Genomic DNA, 27,133 nt, shown 5'->3' on the forward strand with positions numbered 1-27,133 from the left:
TCTGCCTTGATGTCTTGAGTGGGATCTGTGCTGTTACCTGTTACTGATTCAAGAAGTAATTTAGGCCTATGGTAATCATTCTTATTATGAAGATTTTACAGATGCAAAAATGATATCCCATATAGTAGTATATCAGTGGCAAACTGATATGTAACCAATTCAGTTACTTTACTCCACAGGTATCACTTTCCTTTTAAAAAATGCGGAATGTGTATATATGTGCTCTTATTCAGAGTACAGGCTTCATTATTGCCATCTCTATTTCAACAAGCACTGACTCATCATAAATGGTATTGACAAGTATACAGGCAAGAGAGGTGATGCAAGACGGAATACAGAAAAAGATAGAGGTGCCTTGGAGAGAACCTCAAAAACAACCACATTTTAGTGCCAGAAAATACCTAAGTAGGTATTTAATAATATTTATTGATTTTGCTGACGATTGACATGGTTGAACTTTCCCTGAGCCCGTGTGCTCCCAGAAAATAGAAGTGGTTATAGAATCCTCCACTTCTCGGTGTCCAGTAAACAGCTAAAGGCAAAGAGCCACTCTCCCCGCCAGAGGACTTAGACAAGACTCACTGTCCACTCTTCCTCCTGAATCCTAAAAGACATGCGATGACTCCCTTGTGTACCTGCCTCCATAAAACCTGAGCCCTTCCTTTTCTCTGAGTCGTTCCTCATTAGTAACCATTCTCCCTCTTTCAACAGCCTGAATAAAATTATCTTCCCAGTTGTCCAGTGCATTTTGTTTTTGACACAATAAATATAACGAAGAAGCTTGGCTGGCCTTTCTCTCCACTCTTGGTAAATGATGTTATTTGAAACACTTGATGCTTTATAATATTTTAGAATATATACAATATACACACACCTATATTAGCTTTTTAATTGCGTGTATTAGCACTAGAGTACACAAAGGAGAGGGTAAAATTAATTTGCACATACAGCTACCTACAACTGAGGCATGGATAGACTTCTTCTGTATAGGGCCAGATAGTGAATATTTTAGGGCTTGCATGTCACACTGTGTCTGTCACAACTACTCAACTCTGCCACGGTAGTGTGAAAGCAGCCACAGAGAATACATAAACGAATGGGTGTGACTGCGTTCCAATAAAACTTTATTTACAAAAGCCAGTGGTAGACGGTAGTTTACCCCTGATCTAGAGCAGTGTCTCCCAAAGGTATTCCAAGGAACACTACTTTTAGGGCTCATTAACAAGTAATGTGAAAAAAATAAAAGGTGGCCCATGGTAAAACAGATTTGGGAAAAATTGGGAAACAGGTTTCTTTATTACACCACTTCTCGACAACTTTAAAATGCTAATATGAATTAGCATTGTAAACTCCAAGGGTTATCCCCTGCAATATTTTTCAAAACCTCAAGTGAGAGAGTTACTGTTTCTTAAAAGTATTTTTAAAAATCTACAGAATTATTAGTAAACCAATATTTTTAAAAAAATACTAACTATATTTTAAAAGTACCTATGTATTTGAAACATTTGTTTTAATACTTTCTAAAATGTATTATATAATTCCTACTTATAGAAGTATAATGTAGAGAACATAATTTAGCTTATTCTAGTTGAGACAGGTACCTACCAGTCACCTGCTACTGTACTTCCTAAAAGATTATAGTTTTGTGGGGTTTTTCTGGGGGAGTGGGAGGTCTTTTCCCAAGTCATTGGAGTTTCAGCTATTAGTTCTGTTTCTCAGTCTTCTCTGCGATCCTGCTTCCTTCCAATTCCTAATTCAAAAAGTCCCAAGGCAGCATCTCCTATGTTATTCTACACAACAAGTTCTGGGAAAGGCTAATACACATCCAGTGGGAAAAAAGAATTCAGTGGTCAAAATAACTTTGAGAAATACTGCATTCCATATTCCCTCTTGGAGATTCAAAATGAACATCAGTTTAGTAAAGACTGAGAAGTCCCGAAGTAAAAAACATTGTTTAATTTCACCTAGCATTTCCCAAATTCATCTGAAATAGAATATCTTTTTTGAAGTACTACTAGTAACATTGCTTGGCAAAAATTTTCCAACACCACACACAGATCAGCTAATTGAAATTCTTAGAATTGTATGTAAATTAAGAGTCAATAAACTTAAAGTCACGAACTTGAGAAGTCAAGATGGTGGCGTAGGCAGACTCTGAACTCACCTCCTCCCGTGGACACAGCCAATTTACAACTACTCGTGGAAAAATTACCCCTGAGACAGAACTGAAAACTGGATGAGAGGAACTCCTGCAACAACGGACAATCCTAACTGAGGTGGAAGAGGCAGAGACTCCCTTCCGGAGAGGAAAAACGCCGCCTTCACAAACCGCCAGCTTCACGGCCTCCGGGAGCAGCTCACAGGTACGCAGCCTCCCTGGAGACGCGGGGCCCTGAGCCGGGAGCACCCCCGCTGGGGGCATTTTGTGGACCCAGCACAATCGAGACCAGCGGCATAATATCTGACTTTGCCTGCTACTAAAACACTGGGGAGTACCCCCAGAAAACCCGGTTCACAAAGAAACTAAAACTGGCTCTTAAAGGGCCCACGCGCAAACTCACCCGTTTCAGAAAGCATCCTAAAGTCACCAGAAAGAAAGGTGCACAGTGCTGTGGTGAAAAGAGACTCACCTAATAGGCCCTGAGTGCATCTCGGTGAGTGGTGAGACCTCTCCAGGGACTGGGACATTGGCAGCAACCATTGTTGTGGCCTGGTGTGGGTGTGCTGACACAGACGCCATTGGAGTTCTCCCTGAGGCCTGCTAGCCCAGGGTCTGCCCCACCCACTAGAACACCGATTTAATCCAGCTCAGCCAGGGCAGACAGCCCACCCTAGAGACTGGCCCCACCCAACAACAAGCCCTCAGGCAACTTGTGGGCCTGCATAGATTGGTGATTGGATTCCCTGCAGCCTGGCAACTGAGCCGACTTCAGTGGGGCAAGGTGTGCACAAGGAGCGGGTGGAGAGTATGGGGTGGTGGCGGAGTGTGTGGGGCTCCCTCTGTGGAGAGACTGGTTCCGCTTGGGGAGGTCGGGGTGCTCACACGGGGTAGGACTGTGTTGACTGTGTGTGTGGACCTGTGGGCGGCAGGGCTTGTCAGCTGCAGAAGACTTGTGCTTCTCAAAGACCCACATAGGGGGTTTGCCCCACCTTCCAAAGCCTGAAACAATTGGGTGCTCCTGTGCCTGAGGCCAGCCCCACCCAGCTGCAATCCTCAGAGAAGTGACAAGAGACCTAATAGGCTAGAGGCTTACAGCAATTGTAAGGCCTGAGCCTAACAACCTGCCACGCTGGGGGCCTACTCACTTAAAAGAAATACTGCAACACAAATGTGGTATTAGAACTTGCAGCCAACTGTGCTGGGGCTCCCCACACCTGATAAAGAGACTGAAGGGCCCACAACAACTACAAGCAGCTGAGCATTACAACAGCTGGCCAGGAGCATAACTCGGCCTCCCTGGGTGCCTACAGGGAGAGCAAACAGGCCACAACAGAAGGACACATGTAGCGCACATAGGGGTCACCCCTGGAACATTGAGAACTGAGGGAAGCACACTGGAAGCCTCCGAAGGCATCACTTACATAAGGTCACCTATCCAAAAGCAGGAGACGTAGCTGACTTACCTAATACGTAGACACAAGCACAGGAAAAGAGGCAAAATGAGGAGGCAAAAGAATACATTCCAAGTAAGGAAACAGGACAAAACCCCAGAAAAGGAACTAAGTGAAACAGAAATGAGCAACCTACCCGACAGAGAGTTCAAACTAAGAGTGTTAAGGATGCTCACTGATCTGGGAAGAAGAATAGATGAACTCAGTGAGAATGTCAACAAAGAAATGGAAGATATAAAAAAGAACCAATCAGAAATGAAGAATACAATACTGGAAATGAAAAATTCATTAGAGGGACTCAAAAGCAGAGTAGAGGATACAGAAGAATGGATCTGTGAGCTGGACGAAAGACTAGAAGAAATTACCCAAGGTGAACAGGTAAAAGAGAAAAGAATTAAAAAGAGTGAGGACAGTCTAAGGGACCTCTGGGACAACATCAAGCGCACTAACATCCGTGTTATAGGTGTCCCGGAAGGAGAAGAGCGAGACAAGGGGGCAGAGAATCTATTTCAAGAAATAATAGATGAAAACTTCCCTAACCTAAGGAAGGAAACAGACATCCAGGTACAGGAAGCACAGAGAGCCCCAAACAAGATAAACCCAAAGAGGCCCACACCAAGACACATCATAATCAAAATGTCCAGAATTAAAGAGAGAATCCTAAAAGCTGCAAGAGAATGTCAAGTTACATACAAAGGAAACCCCATAAGGCTATCAGCTGACTTCTCAGCAGAAACCTTACAGGCTAGAAGAGAATGGCACAATATATTTAAAGTGCTAAAAGGAAAAAACTTACAGCCAAGAATACTCTACCCAGCAAGGTTATCATTCAAAATGGAAGGACAGATCAAAAATTTCCCAGACAAGCAAAAATTAAAGGAGTTTGTCACCAAGAAACCAGTGCTACAAGAAATGTTAAAGGGACTGATTTAAGGGGAAAAGAGAAGACCACAAATAGGAAAAATTATCTATTTCCATGATAAGAACGTAATGGATAGAAATGCACAAAAAAGAGGTTAGCTATGATATCAAAAACATAAAAGGAGGGAGGAGGGGAGTTAAAGAGTACAGCTTTCAGATAGAGGTCAAACTAAAGTGACCATCAATTCTATATAGAAGGAGAAAGGAACAGAGAAGGACTACTAAAACACTGAGGAAAAAAAAAAAATTAAAAAATGGCAGTAAGTACATACTTATCAATAGCTACTTTAAACGTCAATGGACTAAATGCTCCAATTAAAAGGCACAGGGTGGCTGACTGGATAAAAAAACAAGACCCATATATATGCTGCATACAAGAGACACACTTCAGACCTAAAGACACTCACAAACTGAAAGTGAAGGGATGGAAAAAGATACTCCACGCAAATGGCAATGAAAAGAAAGCTGGGGTAGCAGTACTCATATCAGACAAAATAGACTTTAAAACAAAAACTGTAAAAAGAGACAAAGAGGGGCATTACATAACGATCAAGAGAACAATCCAACAAGAGGATATAACACTTGTAAATATCTACGCACCCAATGTAGGTGCACCTAAATATATAAAGCAATTATTAACAGACATAAAAACAGAAATAGACAGTAACATAATAATAGTAGGGGACTTTAACACTCCACTTACACCAACCGATAGATCATCCAAACAGAAGATCAATAAGGAAACATTGGCCTTAAATGACACACTAGAACAGATGGACCTAGTAGATATATACAAAGCATTCCATCCAAAAACCGAAGAATACACGTTCTTTTCAAATGCATATGGAACATTCTCCAGGATTGATCACATATTAGGCCACAAAACAAGTCTCCATAAATTTAAGAAGATTGAAATAATACCAAGCATCTTTTCTGACCACAATGGTATGAAACTAGAAATCAACTATAGGAAGAAAATCAGAAAAACCACAAATACGTGGAGATTAAACAAAATGCTACTGAACAACGACTGGGTTAATGAAGAAATCAAAGAAGAAATCAAAAAATACCTGGAGACAAATGAAAATGAAAATACGACATGCCAGAATTTATGGGATACAGCAAAAGCAGTTCTAAGAGGGAAGTTTATAGTGATACAGGCCTATCTCAACAAACAAGAAAAATCTCAAATAAACAATCTAACAATGCACCTAAAGGAACTGGAAAAAGAAGAACAAACAAAGCCCAGAATCAGTAGAAGAACGGAAATAATAAAAATCAGAGCAGAAATAAATGAAATAGAGACCAAAAAAATTAATAAAACCAAGAGCTGGTTCTTTGAAAAGATCAACAAAATTGACAAACCTTTAGCTAGACTCACCAAGAAAAAAAGAGAGAAGGCACAAATAAGTAAAATCAGAAATGAAAGAGGAGAGGTTACAACAGACACCTCAGAAATACAAAAGATTATGAGAATACTATGAAAAGCTATATGCCAACCAATTCGACAATCTGGAAGAAATGGATAAATTCTTAGAATCATACAACCTTCCAAAACTGGATCAAGAAGAAGTAGAGAATTTGAATAGACCAATCACCAGTAAGGAGATTGAAACAGTAATCACAAACCTCCCCAAAAATAAAAGTCCAGGACCAGACGGCTTTCCTGGTGAATTCTACCAAACATTCAAAGAAGACTTAATATCTATCCTTCTCAAACTCTTCCAAAAAATTGAGGAGGGGGGAAGCTCCCTAACTCATTCTACGAAGCTGACATTACCCTGATACCAAAACCAGACAAGGACAACACAAAAAAAGAAAATTATAGGCCAATATCACTGATGAACATTGATGCATCTCAACAACAAAAAAACTAACAACCCAATTAAAAAATGGGCAAAAGACCTGAACAGACATTTCTCCAAAGAAGATATACAGATGGCCAACACACACAGGAAAAGATGTTCAAAAATCATTAACTATCAGGGAAATGCAAATCAAAACTACAATGAGATATCACCTCACGCCCGTCAGAATGGCTATAATTAACAAGACAGGAAACAGCATGTGTTGGAGAGGATGTGGAGAGAAGGGAATTCTCATACACTGCTGGTGGGAGTGCAAACTGGTGCAGCCACTATGGAAAACAGTATGGAGATTCCTCAAAAAATCAACGATAGAACTACCATATGATCCAGCTATTCCACTGCTGGGTATTTATCCAAAGAACTTGAAAACACCAATTTGTAAAGGTACATGCACCCCTGTGTTCATTGCAGCCTTATTCACAATAGCCAAGACTTGGAAGCAACCTAAGTGCCCATCAAGGGACGAATGGATAAAGAAGATGTGGTATATATACACAATGGAATACTACTCAGCCATAAGAAATGATGAAATCCAGCCATTTGTGACAACATGGATGGACATTGAGGGTATAATGCAAAGTGAAATAAGTCAGAGGGAGAAGGTCAAATACCGTATGATTTCCTTCATTAAGTAGTAGATAATAACAACAATAAACAAACACATAGGGACAGAGATTGGATTGGTGGTTACCAGAGGGGAAGTGGGGAGGGAGGAGGGTGAAAGGGATAATTCGGTACATGTGTGTGGTGATGGGTTGTAATTAGTATTTTGGTGGTGAACATGATGTAATCTATGCAGAAATAGAAGTATAATGATGTACACCTGAAATTTTTACAATGTTATAAACCAATGTTACTGCAATAAACAAAAAATTTTAAAAAATAAATAAATAAAGTCACGAACTTAATGACACCCCATTCAGTGATTCTCAATTTTTTTCCAGTTATTCCAGGTAAAAAAAAAAAAAAATCCATAGGGAGCAACTTCCAGACACCAGGAATCTGGAGTGTCACTCTATTAAAGAAATGCGTTTTTTTCCTTTCTGCTCCTTAGTAATAACACCGCTTTATTACTAAGTTCACGCCCTTATGCTTTTAATTTGTTCTCTCTGTTATACAGGTAAAAGTAATTATTTGCAGTTCATAGTCTCTATGTCTTACTTTCATTGTTTTCTTCCTCAATAACCAATATTTTTCATTTCAGCTACTTTTATTTAGTACAATTTCTGTATCTTGATATGTTTTTCAAACATGCTGCTGAATGTGTAAGCAATATATGTTCATTATAAAAAGTCAGATGTTAACAAAAGAACATGAAGATTCTATTCAAATTAAAGAACTATTATTCCGAGAGTCAACCTTCCAACTTTGTGTTTTTAAAACAAAATAGTATCCTATACACATCCTTTTAACCTTATTTTTTCATGTCACAATATAGTTCATACTGCAACTTTCCATGTTAATAAACATTAACTGGATCATAATTTTAATGGCTGCCTATTAATATTCTACCATATGGAATACCATAATTTCTTTAATCAAACTCCTGTTGATGGACAGTCCGGTAGTTTTTAATTATTTTGCTAACATAAACAACACTGTGATAAATATCACGACATATATCTGTGGGAACTCATCCATTTAAGTTCCCATGGTGGACTTCAGTCTTGCTACTTTTCCTATCCAAGTCATCCTAGGTGGCAGTATACGGCATCACGTAAACTCCGCCTCCAATCCCTGGTGTTGGCTGACGGGACTAAAGGGTAGCCAAGCTCAGATTATCCAGTGATCTACTAGACATCTATGTGAGAAAAGATGAGATGGGACAGTCAGATCCTCTCCCAGGAATGAGGCAATTTCCAAGGAGAGCATGACTTAGAGAATGGCTGACGAGGCAGTGATAGGCATCAGTCTGCCACAAACAGTCCTCAGTTATAAGGCAGAGAAATTGCAGCCGGGACAGGAAGTGAAAGCCATGGATGGATGGAGGCAGAGCCCTGCAGAGGCGCTCAGTCACATCAGTGGTGGTGAGGAAGATCCAGGAGCTGCATTGATGGGCTTCTGGATCACAGCTTTGCCATCAGGAAGCCCTGAAGTTAAGCCCTGTTTCTGGTCATGGTTATGTGCCCCGGGGAAGATTATTTAACGTCTGTACATCTCAAGTTCTTCATCACAAAAATATCAATAGTAACAGTATTTACCTCATGAGAAGATAATCTAAAATGCCTCATATGTCCTGAGTGCTCAATGTATATTGGCTCTCAGATATATTTTATTATGATGATGATCTGAGCCACCTTGGATCCAGAAAACCACCAGTTAATGCATTCCCTAGGGCTTGGACAATTGGCCTTTTCCGAAGGCCTCTATACACATATCCTAGTAAGAAGTTTAAGGAACTTGAATGAATCTCCTGCAAGCAAAAGAATTAACTAAAACAATTCCTTAAAATAAATTCCTAGAGTTGGGGTTGCCAGGTCAAAGAGGAGTATAATTCTCTTGGAGAAACTCCTATTATAAGTTACCCATACTGGATGTTGGTGTGGACTGCTTCCTCTGAAGGAACTGAGTCAGGTAATACCTAAACTCTAGAAATGTTTGATACACATGAATTGATGATTTGCAAATGGCTGGGATGATACAGCTGAGTTATCTTTGTTCAGGTTCCATATTGGTCTCAGAAGCCACAACTAGAAACTGACAGAGCACCTCACCTCCCCACCAGAGCTGCCACCATGAGTTGGTTCTGGGTAAATACTCAAGGGTACAAAGGATTGGAGAGAAACAGACGGCTCCACTGGCCAGTGCATTAAAAAACAATGTGGCTAATGCAGAAACACCAGCCCAATCCATAAGCCCTTTCCACTATCATGAAAGCAATGGGGAGGGGCGGTTTCTCCCCTCTATACACCCACTCACTCCCTTCCTCCCTTTCGCCCCTCAGCCCCTCTGCTTAGACTGCTAGATCTTAGAGCAACACCTTCTCTTCGGTTTTGGTTGGTTGGTTTGTTTTTTGCTGAGGAAGATTTGCTCTGAGCTAACATCTGCTGCCAACCTTCCTGTTTTTTTGCTTGAGGAAGATTAGCCCTGAGCTAACATCTGTGCCAATCTTTCCTCTATTTTGTATGTGGGTTGCCGCCACAGCATGGCTGACGAGTGGTGTAGGTCCCTGGCAGGGATCTGAACCTGCAAACCCAGACCACTGAAGTGGAGCATGCTGAACTTAACCACTAGGCCACGGGGTTGGCCCTATCTTTGGTTCTGAAGTGAGAGAAAGAAAGAAAGAGAGAGAGGGGGGAGAGAGAGAGAAAAGACTAGAAATGGAAGGAGGAGTAAGCCAGTGTGAAACCGTCTTGAGCCTATACTTCTTAGAATGGCCCTGGGTCCTATCACTGCATCAAACAGTGAGCAACAAAAAATAAGCAAAACAAAACCATACCCACCGAGAGTTTACAGCCGTGGTTTTACAGAGGTATTCACCAGAACCACTGGGGGAGCCGCTTCAAAAGGGACACGGCCAGGCTCCACCCAGACCCAATACACTGCTGGGTTAAAATTTATAGTGAAAAAAGAAGGTTGCTTTCTGAGTTCCATGAGTTTCTTCTGAGTTCCATCTGTCTATCTGATATCTGGTAATATCTACAAGAAACTGATATTAGTAAAGGGCTCTCAAATTCTACGTGTGCCAAATATATCCACAGGAAGAAGAAGAGAAATTCAAACATCTCCAGTGATCTTTGTAACCTTAGGCTTTTATCTCAAAGATACTGAACACACTGCTTAGATGTCTGGAGTGGGAGTACAGGAGGGATCACAATACATCAAAAACATCAATGCGCGTTGATGAGGTTTTCAATTCCTTCCTTAGTAAATTTAGTTTTCTATTTTTGGAGGCCATAATCCCATGCATACTGCTTATAGCATCTGAGCACTTTCCTTAAAATGGGTCAAAGTGTCAGGGTTTCGGGAGGCCTCGATCAGTTCCTGCAGACCAATGCGTATTTGCTAATGACTTAAAATAGAGCCACAGTTCTTACAGTTTCAGCGTGAGGATCATAAACACGAATGACCACCTGAGACCACAGAGGACCGGATATGAGCTACTTATAGTAAAACTGTGCCAGGGAACAAGAATAGCAGGAAAGCTGCCTATTTTCTTGTAGTGAGGTCCTTTGAAGTAAACTATTTATTAAACATTAGATTACACTGCTCGAAACAAGAATCTTTGAAGGCAGGTTATCCTACTCTGCACAGTGGCCCACTGCTAACGAATTGCTTCCTTTTCCTCTTAAGTTTTGTTTTTCCATTTGTGAAACTGAAACCCAGATTGTTTTCCACCATCTATGAAACTAGCTGGCACAAAGCACTAATGGCAATAACGTCGATCAACAGAAAGAGCATTAAAAACATACACCAACTCATCACTTTCTCACCTTTACAACATAAGGAAATGTGCTTATCAAGAAGTTTCTACATAAATAAAGTTCAGCAATTTCTCTAAAGTCGAAAACTAGGTTACAAAAAATGATGAAATAAAAGGATTAAATGGCAAGAACTCAAACATTTTTTATTTAAAAGCAAAACTTATCTATTGCGTTTCCTATTTCATAACCACGGACTAATATGCCTTGTTTCAGCTGGCATTTTTTTATTTGTCAATATAAAAAGTCCCCTACATACACCAATAACAGTCCCATCTTAAAGAAATGTTCAAAAGAAGAGCAAAATGGCAATACAGTTTATTTTTCCAAACCAGTCATAAACTAAAGAGTCATCGCTTGGAGAAGGAAAAACGAGAAGTGAAACTCCCAGTGGGCCAACATCTCTGGTAATTTGTCACCAGTATTAGGGCAGAACCCTGGCCGGCTCACAAAAGGTATCCCTGGCTCAGTAAGTGCTGAGAGGAGAAAGGACAGCGGCATCGCTGGACACACGACCAGGTCTGTCTCAATGTGGCTGGGAACGGCAGGAAGCTTTTTAAAATCTAGAAATACATCAAAGGGCTAATGCAGATTAAGCTCTGCTCCTTTTTTTCTGAAAGGCTCACTTTTGTTCCTAATATAAAGACTTAGATGGTATTTCTTTAGATCATAAAGCAAGTTGTACTTTTAATGATGGATTAAAAATTACAAAAGTGAAAGATGGCTTGTTCGCACCCTTCTTTTTTTTTTTTTTAAAGTGATGCATGGAGGAAAAGACCAGTCTAGGCCAAATTCATCTCTTGCTGACCTTCAGGGATGTCGAGTAAGCCAAGTACGATGTTAGCACAAAGTCAAATTTGGATAATTTAGTCACTTTTTTGTTAATTCCATGATTAGAAACATCAGATAATACATATCTAATAATACCTAGGATATGTAGCTTTAAAATAGTATGAATCTTCACTGGAAAGAAAGGTAAAAGAAACTTGCGCTCACACTGGTCTTTTGAAATAGAAAAGCTCGTTATGTCAACAGAGTAACTGTTACTAAATAGATGAGCACTTTCACAAAGTAAAAAATGAGTCCACTGGGCTCCCGAAACAGCTGCCACCCTACAAGCTTTCCTATATCTGGACCATCCTTAGCTTTGTCCTTCCAGCCTAGAGAGACAGCACTCTTTCTGTGTGCCCTTAGGCATTCCACTTGAACCGTTGGCCTATTCTTTCCCCCCTCCCCGGGGACCCTGATTCATCAACTGAACTCTTTTTTCCTCTCTGTTGGCTTCTTCTCTTCAACCTAAAAACAAGCTTGAGTCATTCCCAGCGAGAAAATGAATTCTCCCTCAACTCCGCATCCCTCTGGTTTCTGCCTTCCCTTTCACCGGCGCAGTCCTCCTCTGATCTCCACCACCGCAGTTCCACTCACCACCAAGCCTGCTGCAGGGTGCCTGTGATCCCCACCAGTCTACCCAGCCTGTCTGAGGCATCCACGTCTTAGATATTTCAGAGGAAAAGATTGTTACAGAAACATTCATATTAGAATGAAGAGACAGAGAACAAGCCACACTGAGTGAGTTAGAAACTCTAGATCCAAATTAGTTGCCCTTAGGAAACAGCTATGGCAACTATAAAGTTCCCAGGATCGTGTCTCATAAAGGTGAATAAAACTTGACTCCTGGGGGTAAAATATATTTCCACAATGCTAGTTAAATTTATTGAGTGATTACTTTGTGCCAGGAACTATACTAAGTGTCATGCACGCATTCTCTCATTTCATTCTCACAAAAGCCGATGAGGTAGACGGTATTACTGCTCTCATTTTACAGACCAGGAAACTGGGCTTAGAGAGAGTCAATAAGGCTAAGATCAAATAGCCAATAAATAATCGCCTGCCTGACTTTAAAGCAAGTGCCCTCCATCATTACCCTGTAAATTACATTTTTTTTAAAAAAAGTCTTTATTTTTAAGAACAGTGTTTTAGGTTCACATCAAAATTAAGCGAAAGATACAGAGATTTCCCATATACCCCCTGCTCCCACACATGTACAACCTCCGCCATTATCAACATACCAATTACTTTTTGTATACAAACAGATGGGAAATACATAATTGAAGTAATAACTATAAAATCCAAAAAGAAATTCAAGAAAGGAAGCAAGATCTTTACATTTTTGGAAAGAGACTTAAGACCACAAAACGAAAAAATGGCTCTTACTTTAAAAAGGGAGAATAAAGTAACAGACTTCAGGATCCAAAGTCTTCGTCCTCCCCTTATTCATCTTCCCTGCCCAGTCCCTCAAGAGGCTACTCTGAGGACTGACCTCAGTGTCCTTCAGTTTTGCTATGAGGAGCTACAAAAGGTGACTTTGTGGACATATCAATTTATACTTAATACACTGTATACACCAGCTGGTTGCCATTGTATACTTATTTGTGATTTATACTGCTGTCTTACTGAAATTGGGCCATTTTCCCAGCACCTAGAACATTGTTGGTGCACAGAATATGCACCCAACAAATACTTGTTGAATGAATGAATGAGTAAAACTTCCAAGGCTATGCAAAATAACAGTGGTACATAGACAAGGACTTTTTCTTCCCGGCTTCTGCTAACTTTGAACTAGTGACTTGGAAAGATACTTAATATGTTTTTCCTTCTACACAATATTAGTGCTAATTAAATACAGTGTCAGTTATTATATCCCTTACAAACACATGTAGGTGGTCTACACAACAGGATTAATACCTAAATGACTAGGAAATTAAAGCACTGGTATTTGAAGCTATGATAAATATTTTCACTATCTGAATTTCCAAAGCAAAATATCAATTCAAAGGCAACAAGAGGAAACTGCCCAGTAATGCACAAAAAACATTATTAGTGGGTTTAAATCTCAAAATGTTACAAGATGCCTATTAAAAAATTATACGAACTGCATTAACTTTCTCTTCAATGATGATTATTCTTTTTTCCTCTCTTTATGTAATGACCTTCTTGCACAGTATGTGCTATCATTAAAAGAAAAAAAAAGCCTAGGGAAATGAAAGAAACTGCTTGCTTAATATCAAGAACATTTCGAGGAAGGAAGAGACAACAATGTAATAGAAAATATACAATAATAAAAATGTATGTGCTTTGTTCCTTTGTTAGGGTTAAGTTTGTGTTTTAAAAACACAACACAACACAACTAATATACATTTTTGGCTACTTTTGCATTAATTAGGAGTTCTATGGAAAAGGAGGAATCCTACATAAAGAGAATTTAACAAGGAGTCCTGTCTTCACACCCTCCAGATGGCAAGAATCAAAAAGACAGACATCAGATGTTAACTAGACTTATTGTGATGATCATTTCACAATACATACAAATATCGAATCATTATATTATATACCTGAAACTAATATGTTACTATATTATATAATAAATATATTATATTAATATTTCAATTACACCTCAATAAAAAAAGACAGATAACACGTGTTGGCGAGGATGTGGAGAAATTAAATCCCTCACGTTGCTGAGGGGAATGTAAAATGGTGTAGCTGCTTTGGAAAACAGTGTGGCAGTTCCTCAAAAAGTTAAACATAGAGTTGCCAATGACCCAGAAATCCCACTTGCAGGTATACCCTCAAGAAAAACAATAGCATATGTCCACACAAAAACATGTACAAGAACATTCATAGCAGCATTACTCATAATAGCTAAAAAGACAGAGACAACTCAAATGTCCATGATGAAGAATGGAGAAACAAACTGTGGTACAGCCATACAAAGGAATGGCAGAAAAATGAAGTACTGATGCTACAACATGGATGCACCTTTGAAGACATTATGCTAAACAAAAGAAGCCAGTCACAAAAGGTCAAATATTATGTTTCTGTTCATAGGAAATGTCCAGAATAAGCAAATACATACAGATAGACAGTAGATTAGTGGCTGTCAGGGGCTGACAGAGTTGAAGAAAAATGAAGAGTAACTGCGAATAACTATGAAGTTTCTTTTGGAGATGACGAAAATGCTCTAAAACTGTGATGGTTGCACAGTTATGTGAATAGACTAAAAACCATTGCATTGTACACTTTAAATGGGTGACGTATGGAATGTGAATTATATCTCAATAAAACTTTTTTTAAAAGGCCTTAAAGGCAGCCGTTTGAAAATTCTCTATAAACAAGGACTTGAAGTATTCTGGTCACAGGCAAAAGGTAAAAATGGACATACAAGAGAGGAAAGTAGTAAACATGCAAAATATCTACAAGAACAACAAGAAAAATAGCAATGTTGCAATAAATTTAAGGATATTGCTTCCAAGGGCTAATCCTCAGAATTATGTAGTAAGCAGGAGGCTGACTATTCCAGTCAAAAATAACTACTTTTTACATACATAAAAGATGAATGTGAATCTTTAACTTGGAAATTTCACTTAAATGTCAAATGAACTTATTTGCATTTGAAATTGAAGAACAAAAGATGTTTAGTTTATAACAGTTTCAACCTATTTTAGACAGATATTTATTAAATATTTATTAAAATGCTTTAGCTTGAAATAATACTATAGGCACCAGAAAGAAAAAAATATGAGCAATTCAATTCTATACCTTCTCCTCAATAAAACTTGCTTCTCCATGGCAGGTGGTACACAGAACTCTACCCAGGGGGTTAATCAAAATTCCCTTAGAATAATTGAAAAGCATCTGCATTTTTTCCCCAGAAACCACAAAAAAGTCACAGTAAGCAGAACATAAAATCTTGATTATTAGCACCGAGCCTGTAGCAGCACAATGTGCTGTCCCCAGAAATTAAGTGACAGAACACAATATCATTGTGTGATAAGCGAGTGATGTCTCCCCAAATGAGACTGAAAAACTCAAGGAAATCAAAAGACAGTCAATGATAATAAGTTGCATGTGTGATGTTTTGCTACTGTTTTGAAGCAAGCTGCATATTTTGGCAAATGTAATCATTCTCAGAGCAGGATGGTGCTGGGAAAGACCTTGGAGGTCACTGACCCCGACCTTTCATTTTACAACAAAGAAAACGGAAGTTTAGGAAGGTCAGACAACCAGTTTAAAGCATTACTGGGGCTAGAAACGAGATCTTTCAGGGCTCTTTCCATTAAATATTTTTTCTGTTTGAGTATATGTACTACAAAGGGTGTTACCTAAAAAATGGAAAATTCTTGGGAACTTCTGAGAGCTATGCTGATAAAACTCCACATAAAAGAGCTATAACTAACCATCTGTGAAAGTGCATGACCAAAGGAGTTTGGGGACACTCAAAATTCCAGTCAAAGTGATCTGCATGTCAGCCTAAGGGAAGCAGGACTTCAGTTCTATATAGTTTAGATCTGTAGCCATAGCGTCGGTAGCTACAGCCTAATCAACTGCACGAGTCCTTTCTGTGGGAAGATGATGAACAAAGGCACTAAGGCATAGAAAAGGGAAGGCAAGGAGGTGGACGTTGGAGGGTGTCCTTGTTGAAGTTAGCAGTGATTCGCCAGGTTTCAGCATAGCACGGGAACGCTAGGTCTCCCTCTGCTCTGATTACCATGTAAACCAGATTAGTTCTCAAATTATTCTGACCACCCAGCTTCCTAATTATTCTGATACATCAGTCAATGCTCTGGAGGGCAGACAAAAATTTGATCACTGGAATAAATATTCCTGACCTCAAATTAATAAATGCACATTCTGGTTTAGACATCAGTCTTTGTGAGTTTAGTTACTGTATGTCAGTTCCCTTAGATCTGATTATTCCCAGGTTCTCTGTGTATTAATCATGTTTTTTTTTTTTGTTTTTATTTTCTGTATCTTGTACTGTTTTGACATCTTGGGGGCCTTACAGACCTGGGGAGAGACTGCCCCTCCCAGGGCTAGCTAACTCCAAAAGATAGTGAAGAACTTACTTGGGAGCTTGCCACTCATGTGCAAGCTAACCACTCCTTTATCTAACTCACACACCAAGCCATTATTTCCCTTGCCCTAAATCATCCCAGGGCCAGGTACCAGACGACTAAAGACCACCCCTATAGCCCAAAGCCCACTGACATTATTCAAACTAGTCAATGCGAAATAGTTTACTCTGCCCCACTTTGCCTTTCCTGCAGAAACCCCAATAAAGGCTCCTGCCCATGCTTTCCCCTCACTCCTTTCTGCTTCCTGACCAACCCTGGCGCTTTCCCACTGGACCTGCGTGGCATGTGGTGCCCCCTTCTCTTGGAAATGTAAGTAATAATGTCTTTCAATGGCATTCAGCTCTCTGTCTTGGCACTCAGTCACCTCATAAATTAAAATCCTGTGGGTTCATTTCAGAACACCCTGCAAAGTGAAGACCAGATCTGCAGAACCACAGAGGGCCAGAACGCAGACCACGCAGCGGGGGGTCACTGAGGGGGCGAGGACACGAAGCTCATGCCTCGGCACCACTCTCACCTCCTCACAACCCCACCCTCAAACCCCAAGAGCTAACGTTTGGAAGACACAGGCTTTATCGAAAGCTCAGACATGCTGTGTGCACACATGGAGCACACAGCATGTATTTACGTAGGTTTCTTTTCAACAAACTGATAAATTGATACAACAATATCTAATTGACCTTTTACTCTAAGTAGCTGTGGCATTAGCGGAGATGATCCAACAAGAAAACCCTACTGATGAACAAGCTCGAACTGCACAAACTTTGTTCTTTTTGAAAAGAAATCTGGATATAATCAAGAATATAAAAAACAATATCAAAGTCCTTTGTGTCATAACTGCAGACACTGATTAAGAGAAAACTTCATTTATAGGAATGATATGTTGGCCAAAATTTTATGAAGACACAAATGCACACATAGAGAGTTATTAATCTTAGGACAAAATAGTAAAACAGTATATATGACATATAAGTACAAGGAGGCCACTTCTTTCTCTAATAGGGTCAAGATGCCTGCAGTTCTTTCAATTTGAAAATTAAGGCTGCATGAGATAATTTAGAATGAATAGGGTGGAGTAGCCGTGGACTTTTTCTCCAGGGAACACATTAAGAGTAAGTTTGCAGAGTGTTAGAGAGCTCTGTGAAGGTTGGTGAGATGGTCACAGACGTTTACATGCCCTTCCATAATTACCATCTAGACAGGGACTCTCAACTTTTGCACTATTGATATTCTAGGTCGGATCATTGTTTTGTAGGGGGCTGTCTTGTTTATTGTAGGATGTTCCGAAGCATCCCTGGTGATGCTTACAATAAATTTAAGGAAATCTACCCACTAAATTCCAGTAGCAGCCCACCAGTTGCAACAAGTAAAATGTCTCCAGACATTGCCAAATGTTCCCTGGGGAGCAAAGTCCCTAGGTTGAGAACCACTGGTCTAGACTTGGAATACTGTAAAATATTGCTAGGCACCTATATTGCCAAAACTACCTGTGTTATTCCTAAAATCCTTCAAGGGGGCTCAAAGTTTGGTTGAATAAAGTAGTGGAGAGCAGACAGAGAGAGGTTAAATACTTACATAAGAACAATTAATCCTTCACAGCACACTTTAACATGTATTCCACAAGCTAATCACCTTAAACATTAACTAAGTTTTTCTTACATTCTAATCGGTAGGAAAGGCTTTAATTAAATCAAATATATTGCATTGCCATTTTAATCTGTTTTTAATATCTAGAACAATTACTTGGATAAATATTACCTTTTGCAGAAAAGAACACTCCCCACCCCATTCTAACTGTGAAAGTGATCCACATGGGGGAGCAGAGGAAGGCGGACCTTTAGCACTCCCCTGTTAAGTGGCTGGGCTCTAAGTTCAAACACAGAAGAGGAGGCTTAGTTCCTCTCAGCTCCCCACAAACTGCTCTCCACCAGATAGTCATGATAAGAAAGTTCAAAGGGCCACTGGAAGACCTAAATCCCAACCACCCAGATGCTAGTTGTGAAGGAAGCCAAGGTTTGTCATTAGATCTGGGTGTAAATCCTACGGCTGCCACTCTGACAAATTACTTAATTTTTGTAAGTTTATGAAGGAGGCATTACCTCATCTGTAAAATGGGGGTTCTGTGTTGATCTCAAAAGGTTGTGAGAATTAAATGAGTGACAAATGAAAAGCGTTGGGCACATTGCAGGCACTTAGGGACCGTTGTCTCCTTGGCCATCCCTTTTAAAGGCTGGTTTACCGAGCAGCTGAGACAGGACAGGGGTGGTGCTCACTCTGGGACAGGGTGGACTCGAAGGGTGACTGTTAGAACTTACACACTAATTATTCACCCCCCTTAAATTAGGCAGGGGTTCTATTTCAAACAAGGAAACTTGGCAGTTTCACGTGTCCCTGATGCTTGGTAATCACCTAGGGTAATTAACACTGATACCTTAGTAATTACCTTAGCTGTTCCCCACAATCTTGGGAATTTACACCATACAAAACATATGCCAGCTTGGGAAAGCTACCTCTGAGAAATACACACCTGCGATACTGCTACTATTTGACTCTCCATGCCTTGCCAGGCATCCCGCCACTTGCTTCCCACACACAGAGGGAAAGTGCCACAAAATATTAAAGAGCTATGCTGGCTGGAAAGGACAGAAAAACACTTGTTCGCAAATGCCATTGTGAGGTGATGCTTATAACATCTCTATTTGATACATCTCACCAGGAAGATTACAGGACTTTTACAAAATTGAGGAGCAAATGCAGAGCAGCAGCTTCTGAGATAGGTATTCACTGCACACTCTCTCTGTTGACTCAAGATGTAAGGGTCTTTAGGAACAATAACAGTACAGCTATTCCAATGGTAAAGGGATCCAAATAGACAGACTGCAATTACACAAACTAGAACTTGTCCCAACTTTCATGAATGGCTGTCCATGGCAGATCTGGTTTATGATCCAATATAAAGAAGACTAGGAAAGAGTAACCCTTATACGCTCCCACAAAGCCAATAGTTAAACATGTTCCCAAACCAAATCAAACGTGAGGCGAGCTAAGTTTGTTGTTATTTTCTCTGCATAAGGCATCTGAGCAGGTCACAATGTGTATAAGACACTAGGAAGTATCACATCTGTTCTAGAGATTTTATCTCTAGAACATCATACTACTTAGTGAAATGGAAAAGAAAACTCTGAAACCCCAACTACTACATGTAGTCTAGGCCAGTGGTTCTCAAATGGAGGTGATTTTGCCCCCTCCTCACCTCCAGGGCCATTGGCAATGTCTGTTGACAATTCTGGCTGCTACATCTGGGGAGGTGTTCTGGCATCTAGTGGGCAGAGGCCAGGGATGCTGCTAAACATTCCACAATGCACAGAGTAGTCTCCTACAACCAAGAATCATCCGGTTCAAAATGTCAATACTGACAAGGTTGAGAAACCCCACTCTAGGCCAAAAACAAAAATTATCACTGTCCTGTGGGTGTAAGACTTGAAATAATTCAGATTAAATCTAAAACACTGTGCAGCTGATAACTTAAAAGATACAGTTGATGGTACTATAAATTTAATTATACTTTAGGTCCTATCATGTCCTTCCCTGGTTAAAAAAAGTTATGCAATATGAACATATAATCTACTAATTAGTTGAAATAATCAAATGCTCGTCTTATCCTCTCATTATAAGAAACATCCAGAACATTGTTCCTATGCTTGACTCATAACACCAGTAATATAATGTATTACTTTAGTAACCATTTCCTAAACTAGATACTAATTATACATTAAGTGTCAAAACATATTCCAAACCCTAGTCCTGGTGTATTTTTTTGTGTGTGTGTGAGGAAGATTGGCCCTGAGCTAACATCTGCCAATCCGCCTCTTTTTGCTGAGGAACACTGGCCCTGGGCTAACATACATGCCCATCTTCCTCCACTTTATATGGGACGCCACCACAGCATGGCTTGACAAGTGGTGCGTCGGTGCGCACCCGGGATCCGAACCAGCGAACCCCGGGTCACCGCAGCAGAGCACACGCACTTAACCACTTGCGCCACCTGGCCAGCCCTAGTCCTGGTGTATTTTAAACTGATTTCTACAAATGCAGATCCCTAGGTCTCACCTCAAACCCAGGAAGTCAGCTTCACTGGGAATGGAGCCTGGGGATTTGCATTTTTAGCAAGCTTTCCAGGTGATTCTTTTTTTTTTTTTTTTTGGTGAGGAAGATGGGCCCTGAGCTAACATCTGCCAATCCTCCTCTTTTTCTGCTGAGGAAGACTGGCTCTGGGCTAACATCCATGCCCATCTTCCTCCACTTTATATGGGACGCCGCCACAGCATGGCTGCCAAGCGGTGCGCGGGGGCATGCCCGGGATCCGAACCGGCGAACCCCGGGCCTCCGTAGCGGAGCGCCCGCACTTCACCGCTTGCGCCACCGGGCCGGCCCCTCCAGGTGATTCTTACACGTGCTCAAGTTTAAGAACCACTGTCAGACCTTGCTTCTATGAGAAAAGAGCTGCCATTTCCATATCATTCTCATCATAAGTTAAACAGTAACAGTCAAATAATTTACAGTCATGAAAGATCAGCAATACATAGGACTACACCACAGTGGCCTTAAATGGCCTACCAAAATAAGAACCCTTCGCGTGAGGCTGGTATAAGAAAGAAGTTCTGTAAGCACCATCATAAAATCAGAATCACTGTCCTACATCAGAAGTATTTTGCCTTTTAAACACAAGACACCGAAGTCTTCCCTGGTCAAGGTTGTTCTTGTTAAACTTCATTACTCTTCAGGGAAGCAGATGTTCTTAAGCATCTTGCTGCCACAAGGTGCAGGTTTAAATACATGCAATATATTTAGCATTCAATGACAAATAATATGTTAACTATGTGAGGAGGCTATAACCAAAGGATGAACAAAAATTAGACTTTCCAAATAAAAGAGAAATATTTTCCCTCTGAATTTTTCTGGAGACTGCACACCAAGTGTGATGTCAATGGAGATTACAATTTCGGATTTTAGCATGTCTCCAAGCAAGCAAGAAAAAGGAGAAAAAAATGCAAGGCAAAATGAAGCAAAGGGAGAGAGTATTAAATATTTTCAGGGGGCAATAGTAATAGCTGACCTCCTATATGCCAAGTGTCTACTATTTTCAGGCATTTTACAAACATTTTCATATTTAATCTACACAACTTTCACAAAAGTATATTTTTGCTGATAAGAAAACTGAGGAACAGAAAGGTTAAGAAACTTGTTCAAGTATACAAGGCTAGTAAATGGGAGATCTGAGATTCAACGCGGGGATCAAGCTTTATTTAGCATTTCCTCCCCTCCCCTGGCCCACTCCAATATTTACTAACATCCTAGCAGTGGTTTATGGAAATTTCTTGTGAACATATAACTTAATAATTGCAAATACTTTAAATTTACAACATTTCAAAGAGTGTTGTATCTAATTTTTACAACTAACTCTAAGGTGCTGTATGGCTTGTTTTTCTTAAAAACTGAATCGAATCGAATAAGCATTCTAAAACCCTAAAGCATCACACAAATGTAAGGCACTTTGCTATTCATTAAAATTAATTTTATTTTGAGGATGTTTGGCAGATGGCAGCAGGATTTTGAGACACTTTGAAATAATTAGAGACACCCTAGGATACTATGAAATGATGATTGAGGTTACACTAAATTGGTTTCCAATAGCCACATATAATATAAATGATTTGGACAATAGATAACGTAATTTTAAATGATGATATTAGAGAGGCTAGGAGCCTCTCCCCTAGATGTGGCCATTTTCCAGGGGTCCATTCTGGGCTTGTCCTCTCCTTCTCTACTGTCCCCTTGGGCAATATCACCTACTGCAGGACTTCAAATCTCACCTCTACATGTCGATGAAGCACCAACTTACATGCTCATCCTTAATCATTTTCCTGATCTCCAGACTACAAATCTTGCTTACATCATAGAAGTCTCTCTGGCATTTCAAACTTAAAACAGTCAAAAACCCAACTCATTACCTATTCCACTTTTCTCTGGTGTAATTCTTCTCTTTTCCCTGTTTTTTCCCTCAGTTAATTGCATCAGTTATCACATCTGGAAACCTCAGATTCATTTCAATTCTGCACAGTACATGTAACTGCACACTGGATCCTCAAGAGGAGGCTCTCCAGTGTTGCCTCTTCTTTATTTGCCTGCTCCCACAAGCTCTCTTTAAAATCAAATCAAAACAAAACAAAACACACCTCAGATGATATTGTGACTCTCTTCTTTCAAATCCTTCAAAGTCTAGGGAAGAAAGCCCAATCTCTTACCATAGTCCTACCACATCTAGCTCCTGCCACTCTAGTTTCATCTTCCATTCAGATCTTGGCCACGCATCTACCACCCTAACTAGCCAACCTGCTCTTCCTTAAACATCTGGGCACTCTCATGCCTCTGTACCTCCATTCATTTTATTCCTTTCGCTTTCTCTGCCATCATCACAGAGTACAGTTTCTGAACATGCTGTCTCGGGGCCTTTGCAGATGCTGTTCCCCTCTATCTGAAATGCCTTCCTGCTTGCAATCTCTATTCATCCTCCAAGTCTTAGCATGAGCTGTACATATTCACCGAGGAGCTTTTCACAATTCCTCCAGTTCCTTTTCCTAAGCCCCAGAACACCTCTACTTCATACACACCTCTGTTGTCACTCTTATCACACTAATGTTTCTCTATCCTTAGTTGACAGTGGGCTCACTGCTGGCAGGGAAACCTTCCTCCTCTGAATTGCCAGAACTCAATGTCTGTCACATAAGAGATGATCAATCAATGTTAGATGACTGACTGCCATGACTGCCACTAAATGCTCCGCTTTACGCTCATTAAAGAAATGAGCTCGTTAGTAATGTCTAACAAGAGAGGAGATGCAGATTCTTAGTCAGAGAGCTATGCCCTATGGTCTACACTTATCTACTGATACAAACAGCTCTTTGTATCAGAAAAGGAAAAAGAGTAAAGCTAAAAGATCTACAATTTTCTCTGCCACCACATCAGCCTGTGCGTAACCATCTCGGCGCTTACCACGGACTCATGGTACCAGTTGGTCTGTGTTTACCCGCAGCCAGAGTGCTCCTTAAGGGCAGAGACCCAGTCACATTCACCTAGCGCACTTCCTAGCACACAGTGGAGCAGGCAGTCTGTGATTTCTTTTAAATTTTTGCTCAAAATGCTTCACAGAATAGGACATTAATAATTGCACTTTCAGGGCCGGCCCCGTGGCTTGGTGGTTAAGTGAGCGTGCTCCACTGCTGGCGACCCGGGTTCGGATCCCGGGCTCGCACCGACGCGCTGCTTCTCCGGCCATGCTGATGCCGCATCCCACATACAGCAACTAGAAGGATGTGCAGCTATGACACACAACTATCTACTGGGGCTTTGGGGGGAAAAATAAATAAATAAAATCTTTAAAAAAAAAAAATAATAATAATTGCACTTTCATATTATATACAGCATGCCAATTTCAAAGACTAGAAAGTAAACTTAGTTATATTCCAAAAATTCGTTCTTAGGTTGGTCATATGGTATACAGATCACGTTACCAAAAAACGATGTTCAAGACTAGGACTGCATTTACAGCCCATTTCATAAAATCTTATTTTACCGACATTTTGGCTGAAATTTTGCATATTTGAGGAAAATGCAAGATGGAATGCTATAGATTCATTTTTTCTTAGCATTATAAAATGTACCTAAAGGGGCCGGCCCGGTGGTGCAGCAGTTAAGTTCGCACATTACACTTGGGCAGCCCAGGGTTTGCTGGTTCAGATCCTGGGCGCGGACCTACTCACCGCTCATCAAGCCATGCTGAGGCGGTATCTCACATAGAAGAATTAGAAAGGCCTACAACTAGGATATACAACTATGTACTGGGGGATTTGGGGAGAAAAAAGAAAAAAAAAGAGGAAGATTGTCAACAGATGTTAGCTCAGGGCCAATCTTCCTCAAAAATAAAAAAAATTTACCTAAAGAACAAAGAGACTTCATCAACCTTCCACAAAATGTCTGTTCTGTGGCCACCACTTGCTTTCTACAGCTGAATGGGAAAAGGCCAGGAATAAGGAGAGCTTGACCCAGTGGGGATGGAGCATGTATGGGGTGGAAGTGGCCATCTGATGAAGGCTCTGGGGTTCTACACCAGACACTTCCCATGCCCCCCCCCATTCCCCATCCAAGGAAATCAGGACCAGTGCAGCTTGGATTAGGTGGGCAAGTCCCAAGGGGCAATTCAGCTAGATGCCTTGCCAAGGGGTGAGCACTAGTAGAAAGCCTAAGCCAGCAGGACTCAGGGTGGCAGCAAAGGCAGGTTGGGACATGGACTAGCACACAAGAAATCCCAATACGCCATCATGTCACTCCTGAAACCCCAATGATACAGAGAAAGGGATGGGATAGAGAAGGGAGAAAAAGGCAAATGGAGATTAGAGATGAGTCAGACATGTAAATAGAGGGACTGCTTATCTATTTATAAGGTAGAGAAGATTGAAGAAGGTCTCTGGAAGTTTATTTTTGGAAGACAATAATAACCAAAAATGCATGACATCATTTACTTCTCAAAAGAGTACTGATAAAGAAAAACAATGATAACAAACCTAGTTCTTTTCATTTTCTAATTACTTGGATTTCAAATAAATGGGAGTATTCTCTACTAAAATTCAATATCCATAAGTGAGTTTTCAGAAGGAGTAGAACTTTTTGATGATGTTTATACATCTATAAATATGAATGATGCAGATTGTGGTCCTATGATATCAGATGACAAGATATAGTCCAAGCTTCAGCTCTTGCTAATTAAACGAATCAATTAAGAGACTACAGTTGCAACTGTGTAGCTGCTGTTCTATAGTAGCAATAACAACCCCACGGGGAGGTCTTTTACTACATTAAAATGCTGTCCTCCACAACTCCATCTGATATTATTAGAAACAGTTATTTGTGTCTTGCTGTCATATTAGTAGCAAAGGCAAATTATGGAAATATGCAGACCAGAATGGTCCCAGTATGAGATCAGGTTGGGTTTTCAGCCTCCAAGGGAACAACTGCTGAAATTCCAAAGTTCCCCAAAGTTCTTTAATGGAACTGATAAATCTATCAGCACAGCATCCACTTAGAAGCTAGGTAAGGGTCACATATTTACATACTTTCCTGCTAAGCTGATACAATTCAACTAGATGAATTATCATATTAAGTTTACCCTCCTGAGTTAAACTGATGGAGTTCAAAATTGTTTTCGATAGTTGTCATTAATCGCTGTTACTTCGTAAATGCTTACTTTGAAATCTAATTGTGCCAGTGTATCAAGGGTCATATTAATAGCATTCTTAATGGTAAATCTTTGTAAAATATGTTTATTCTACTGATATTATCACTTAAGCTTTCAAGGCTAATAGGAAATAAAGTATATTTATTATCAATAAAAACAATTTTAAATGTGTAATTTGAGATTTAAATTAGCTTTAAGAACTTCAGCATGATTTGGTTTCATTAAGATCTCTGGCTAAGCTTCAAAGACATATAATTTGATAGTTCCTCAAGAGTCCTTGGGTAAATGCCAATAGCACACCTATGAAGAAGCTGTTCGATGTAGTCTAAGCTTATTTTCTCTTGTGGGCAATATGCATTGTTTTTACAAGGAAAAAAAATCAGTCTTACTGAGATATGTTTGCCTTAATATTACAGTACCTTAAAAATAATGGTGCTTTAAAAATTAAATACAAACAATGATTACAATACAAAAATTTGAAATAAAATGGTAACTTCTGCATTCCTAAATAACAAAATATTCATCCTTATTGTGAAGCATACACAAAGAAAGGAATTCAGGTTAAGTAAACACTAGACCTCTTTCATTTCTTTGAGTTTATACTATCTAAGATACACCAACTCACAGCTTCACCAAAAACATGTAAATAAAACAAACAAAACTCAGACAACCTACAATTTGAAATAGACACAGATATCCTGGAAAAATTCTGGGTTATGCAGCTTACCAACTAAGTGTATCTTATGGACTAAATGTTTGTGCTCAAAATTCATATGTTGAAGCCCTAACCCCTGATATGATGATATTTGGAGGTGGGGCCTTTGGGAGGTAATTAGGTTTGATGAGGTTATGAGAGTGAGGCCCTCATGATGGAATTAGTACCTTTATAAGAAGAGAAAGAGAGAGCAGAACGCTCGCTCTCTGCCATGTGAGGATATAGCTATAAGGTGGCTGCTTGCAAGCAAGGAAGAGGGCCCTCACCAGGAATCGAATCTGCTGGCACCTTGATCTTGAACTTCTCAGCTTCCAGAACTGTGAGAAATAAATGTTTGTTGTTTAAGCCACCCAATCTATGACATTTTGTCATAGCAGTCCGAGCTGACT

General features: G+C 40.1%; 1 protein-coding gene across 5 annotated transcripts in view; it reads right to left on the bottom strand.

Annotated features, from left to right (window-relative positions):
- The window catches only part of ITGBL1 (integrin subunit beta like 1), a 1,366,350-nt gene that overhangs the window by 980,676 nt on the left and 358,541 nt on the right, over nucleotides 1-27,133 (bottom strand). Inside the window, exon 1 of one of the 5 annotated variants that reach the window (XM_087435887.1) lies at nucleotides 2,631-3,294. The exons of the other annotated variants lie outside the window; for them this stretch is intronic. Coding sequence (XP_087292013.1) covers nucleotides 2,631-2,688 — 58 coding nt within the window. The 5' untranslated portion in view covers nucleotides 2,689-3,294. Of the gene's footprint in view, nucleotides 1-2,630; nucleotides 3,295-27,133 lie in introns of those variants that run through there. 5 annotated transcript variants of the gene reach the window in all.

The sequence above is a fragment of the Ceratotherium simum genome, chromosome 10, assembly GCF_057802395.1.
Source record: "Ceratotherium simum simum isolate JZ-2026a chromosome 10, ASM5780239v1, whole genome shotgun sequence".
Lineage (NCBI taxonomy): Eukaryota > Metazoa > Chordata > Mammalia > Perissodactyla > Rhinocerotidae > Ceratotherium > Ceratotherium simum.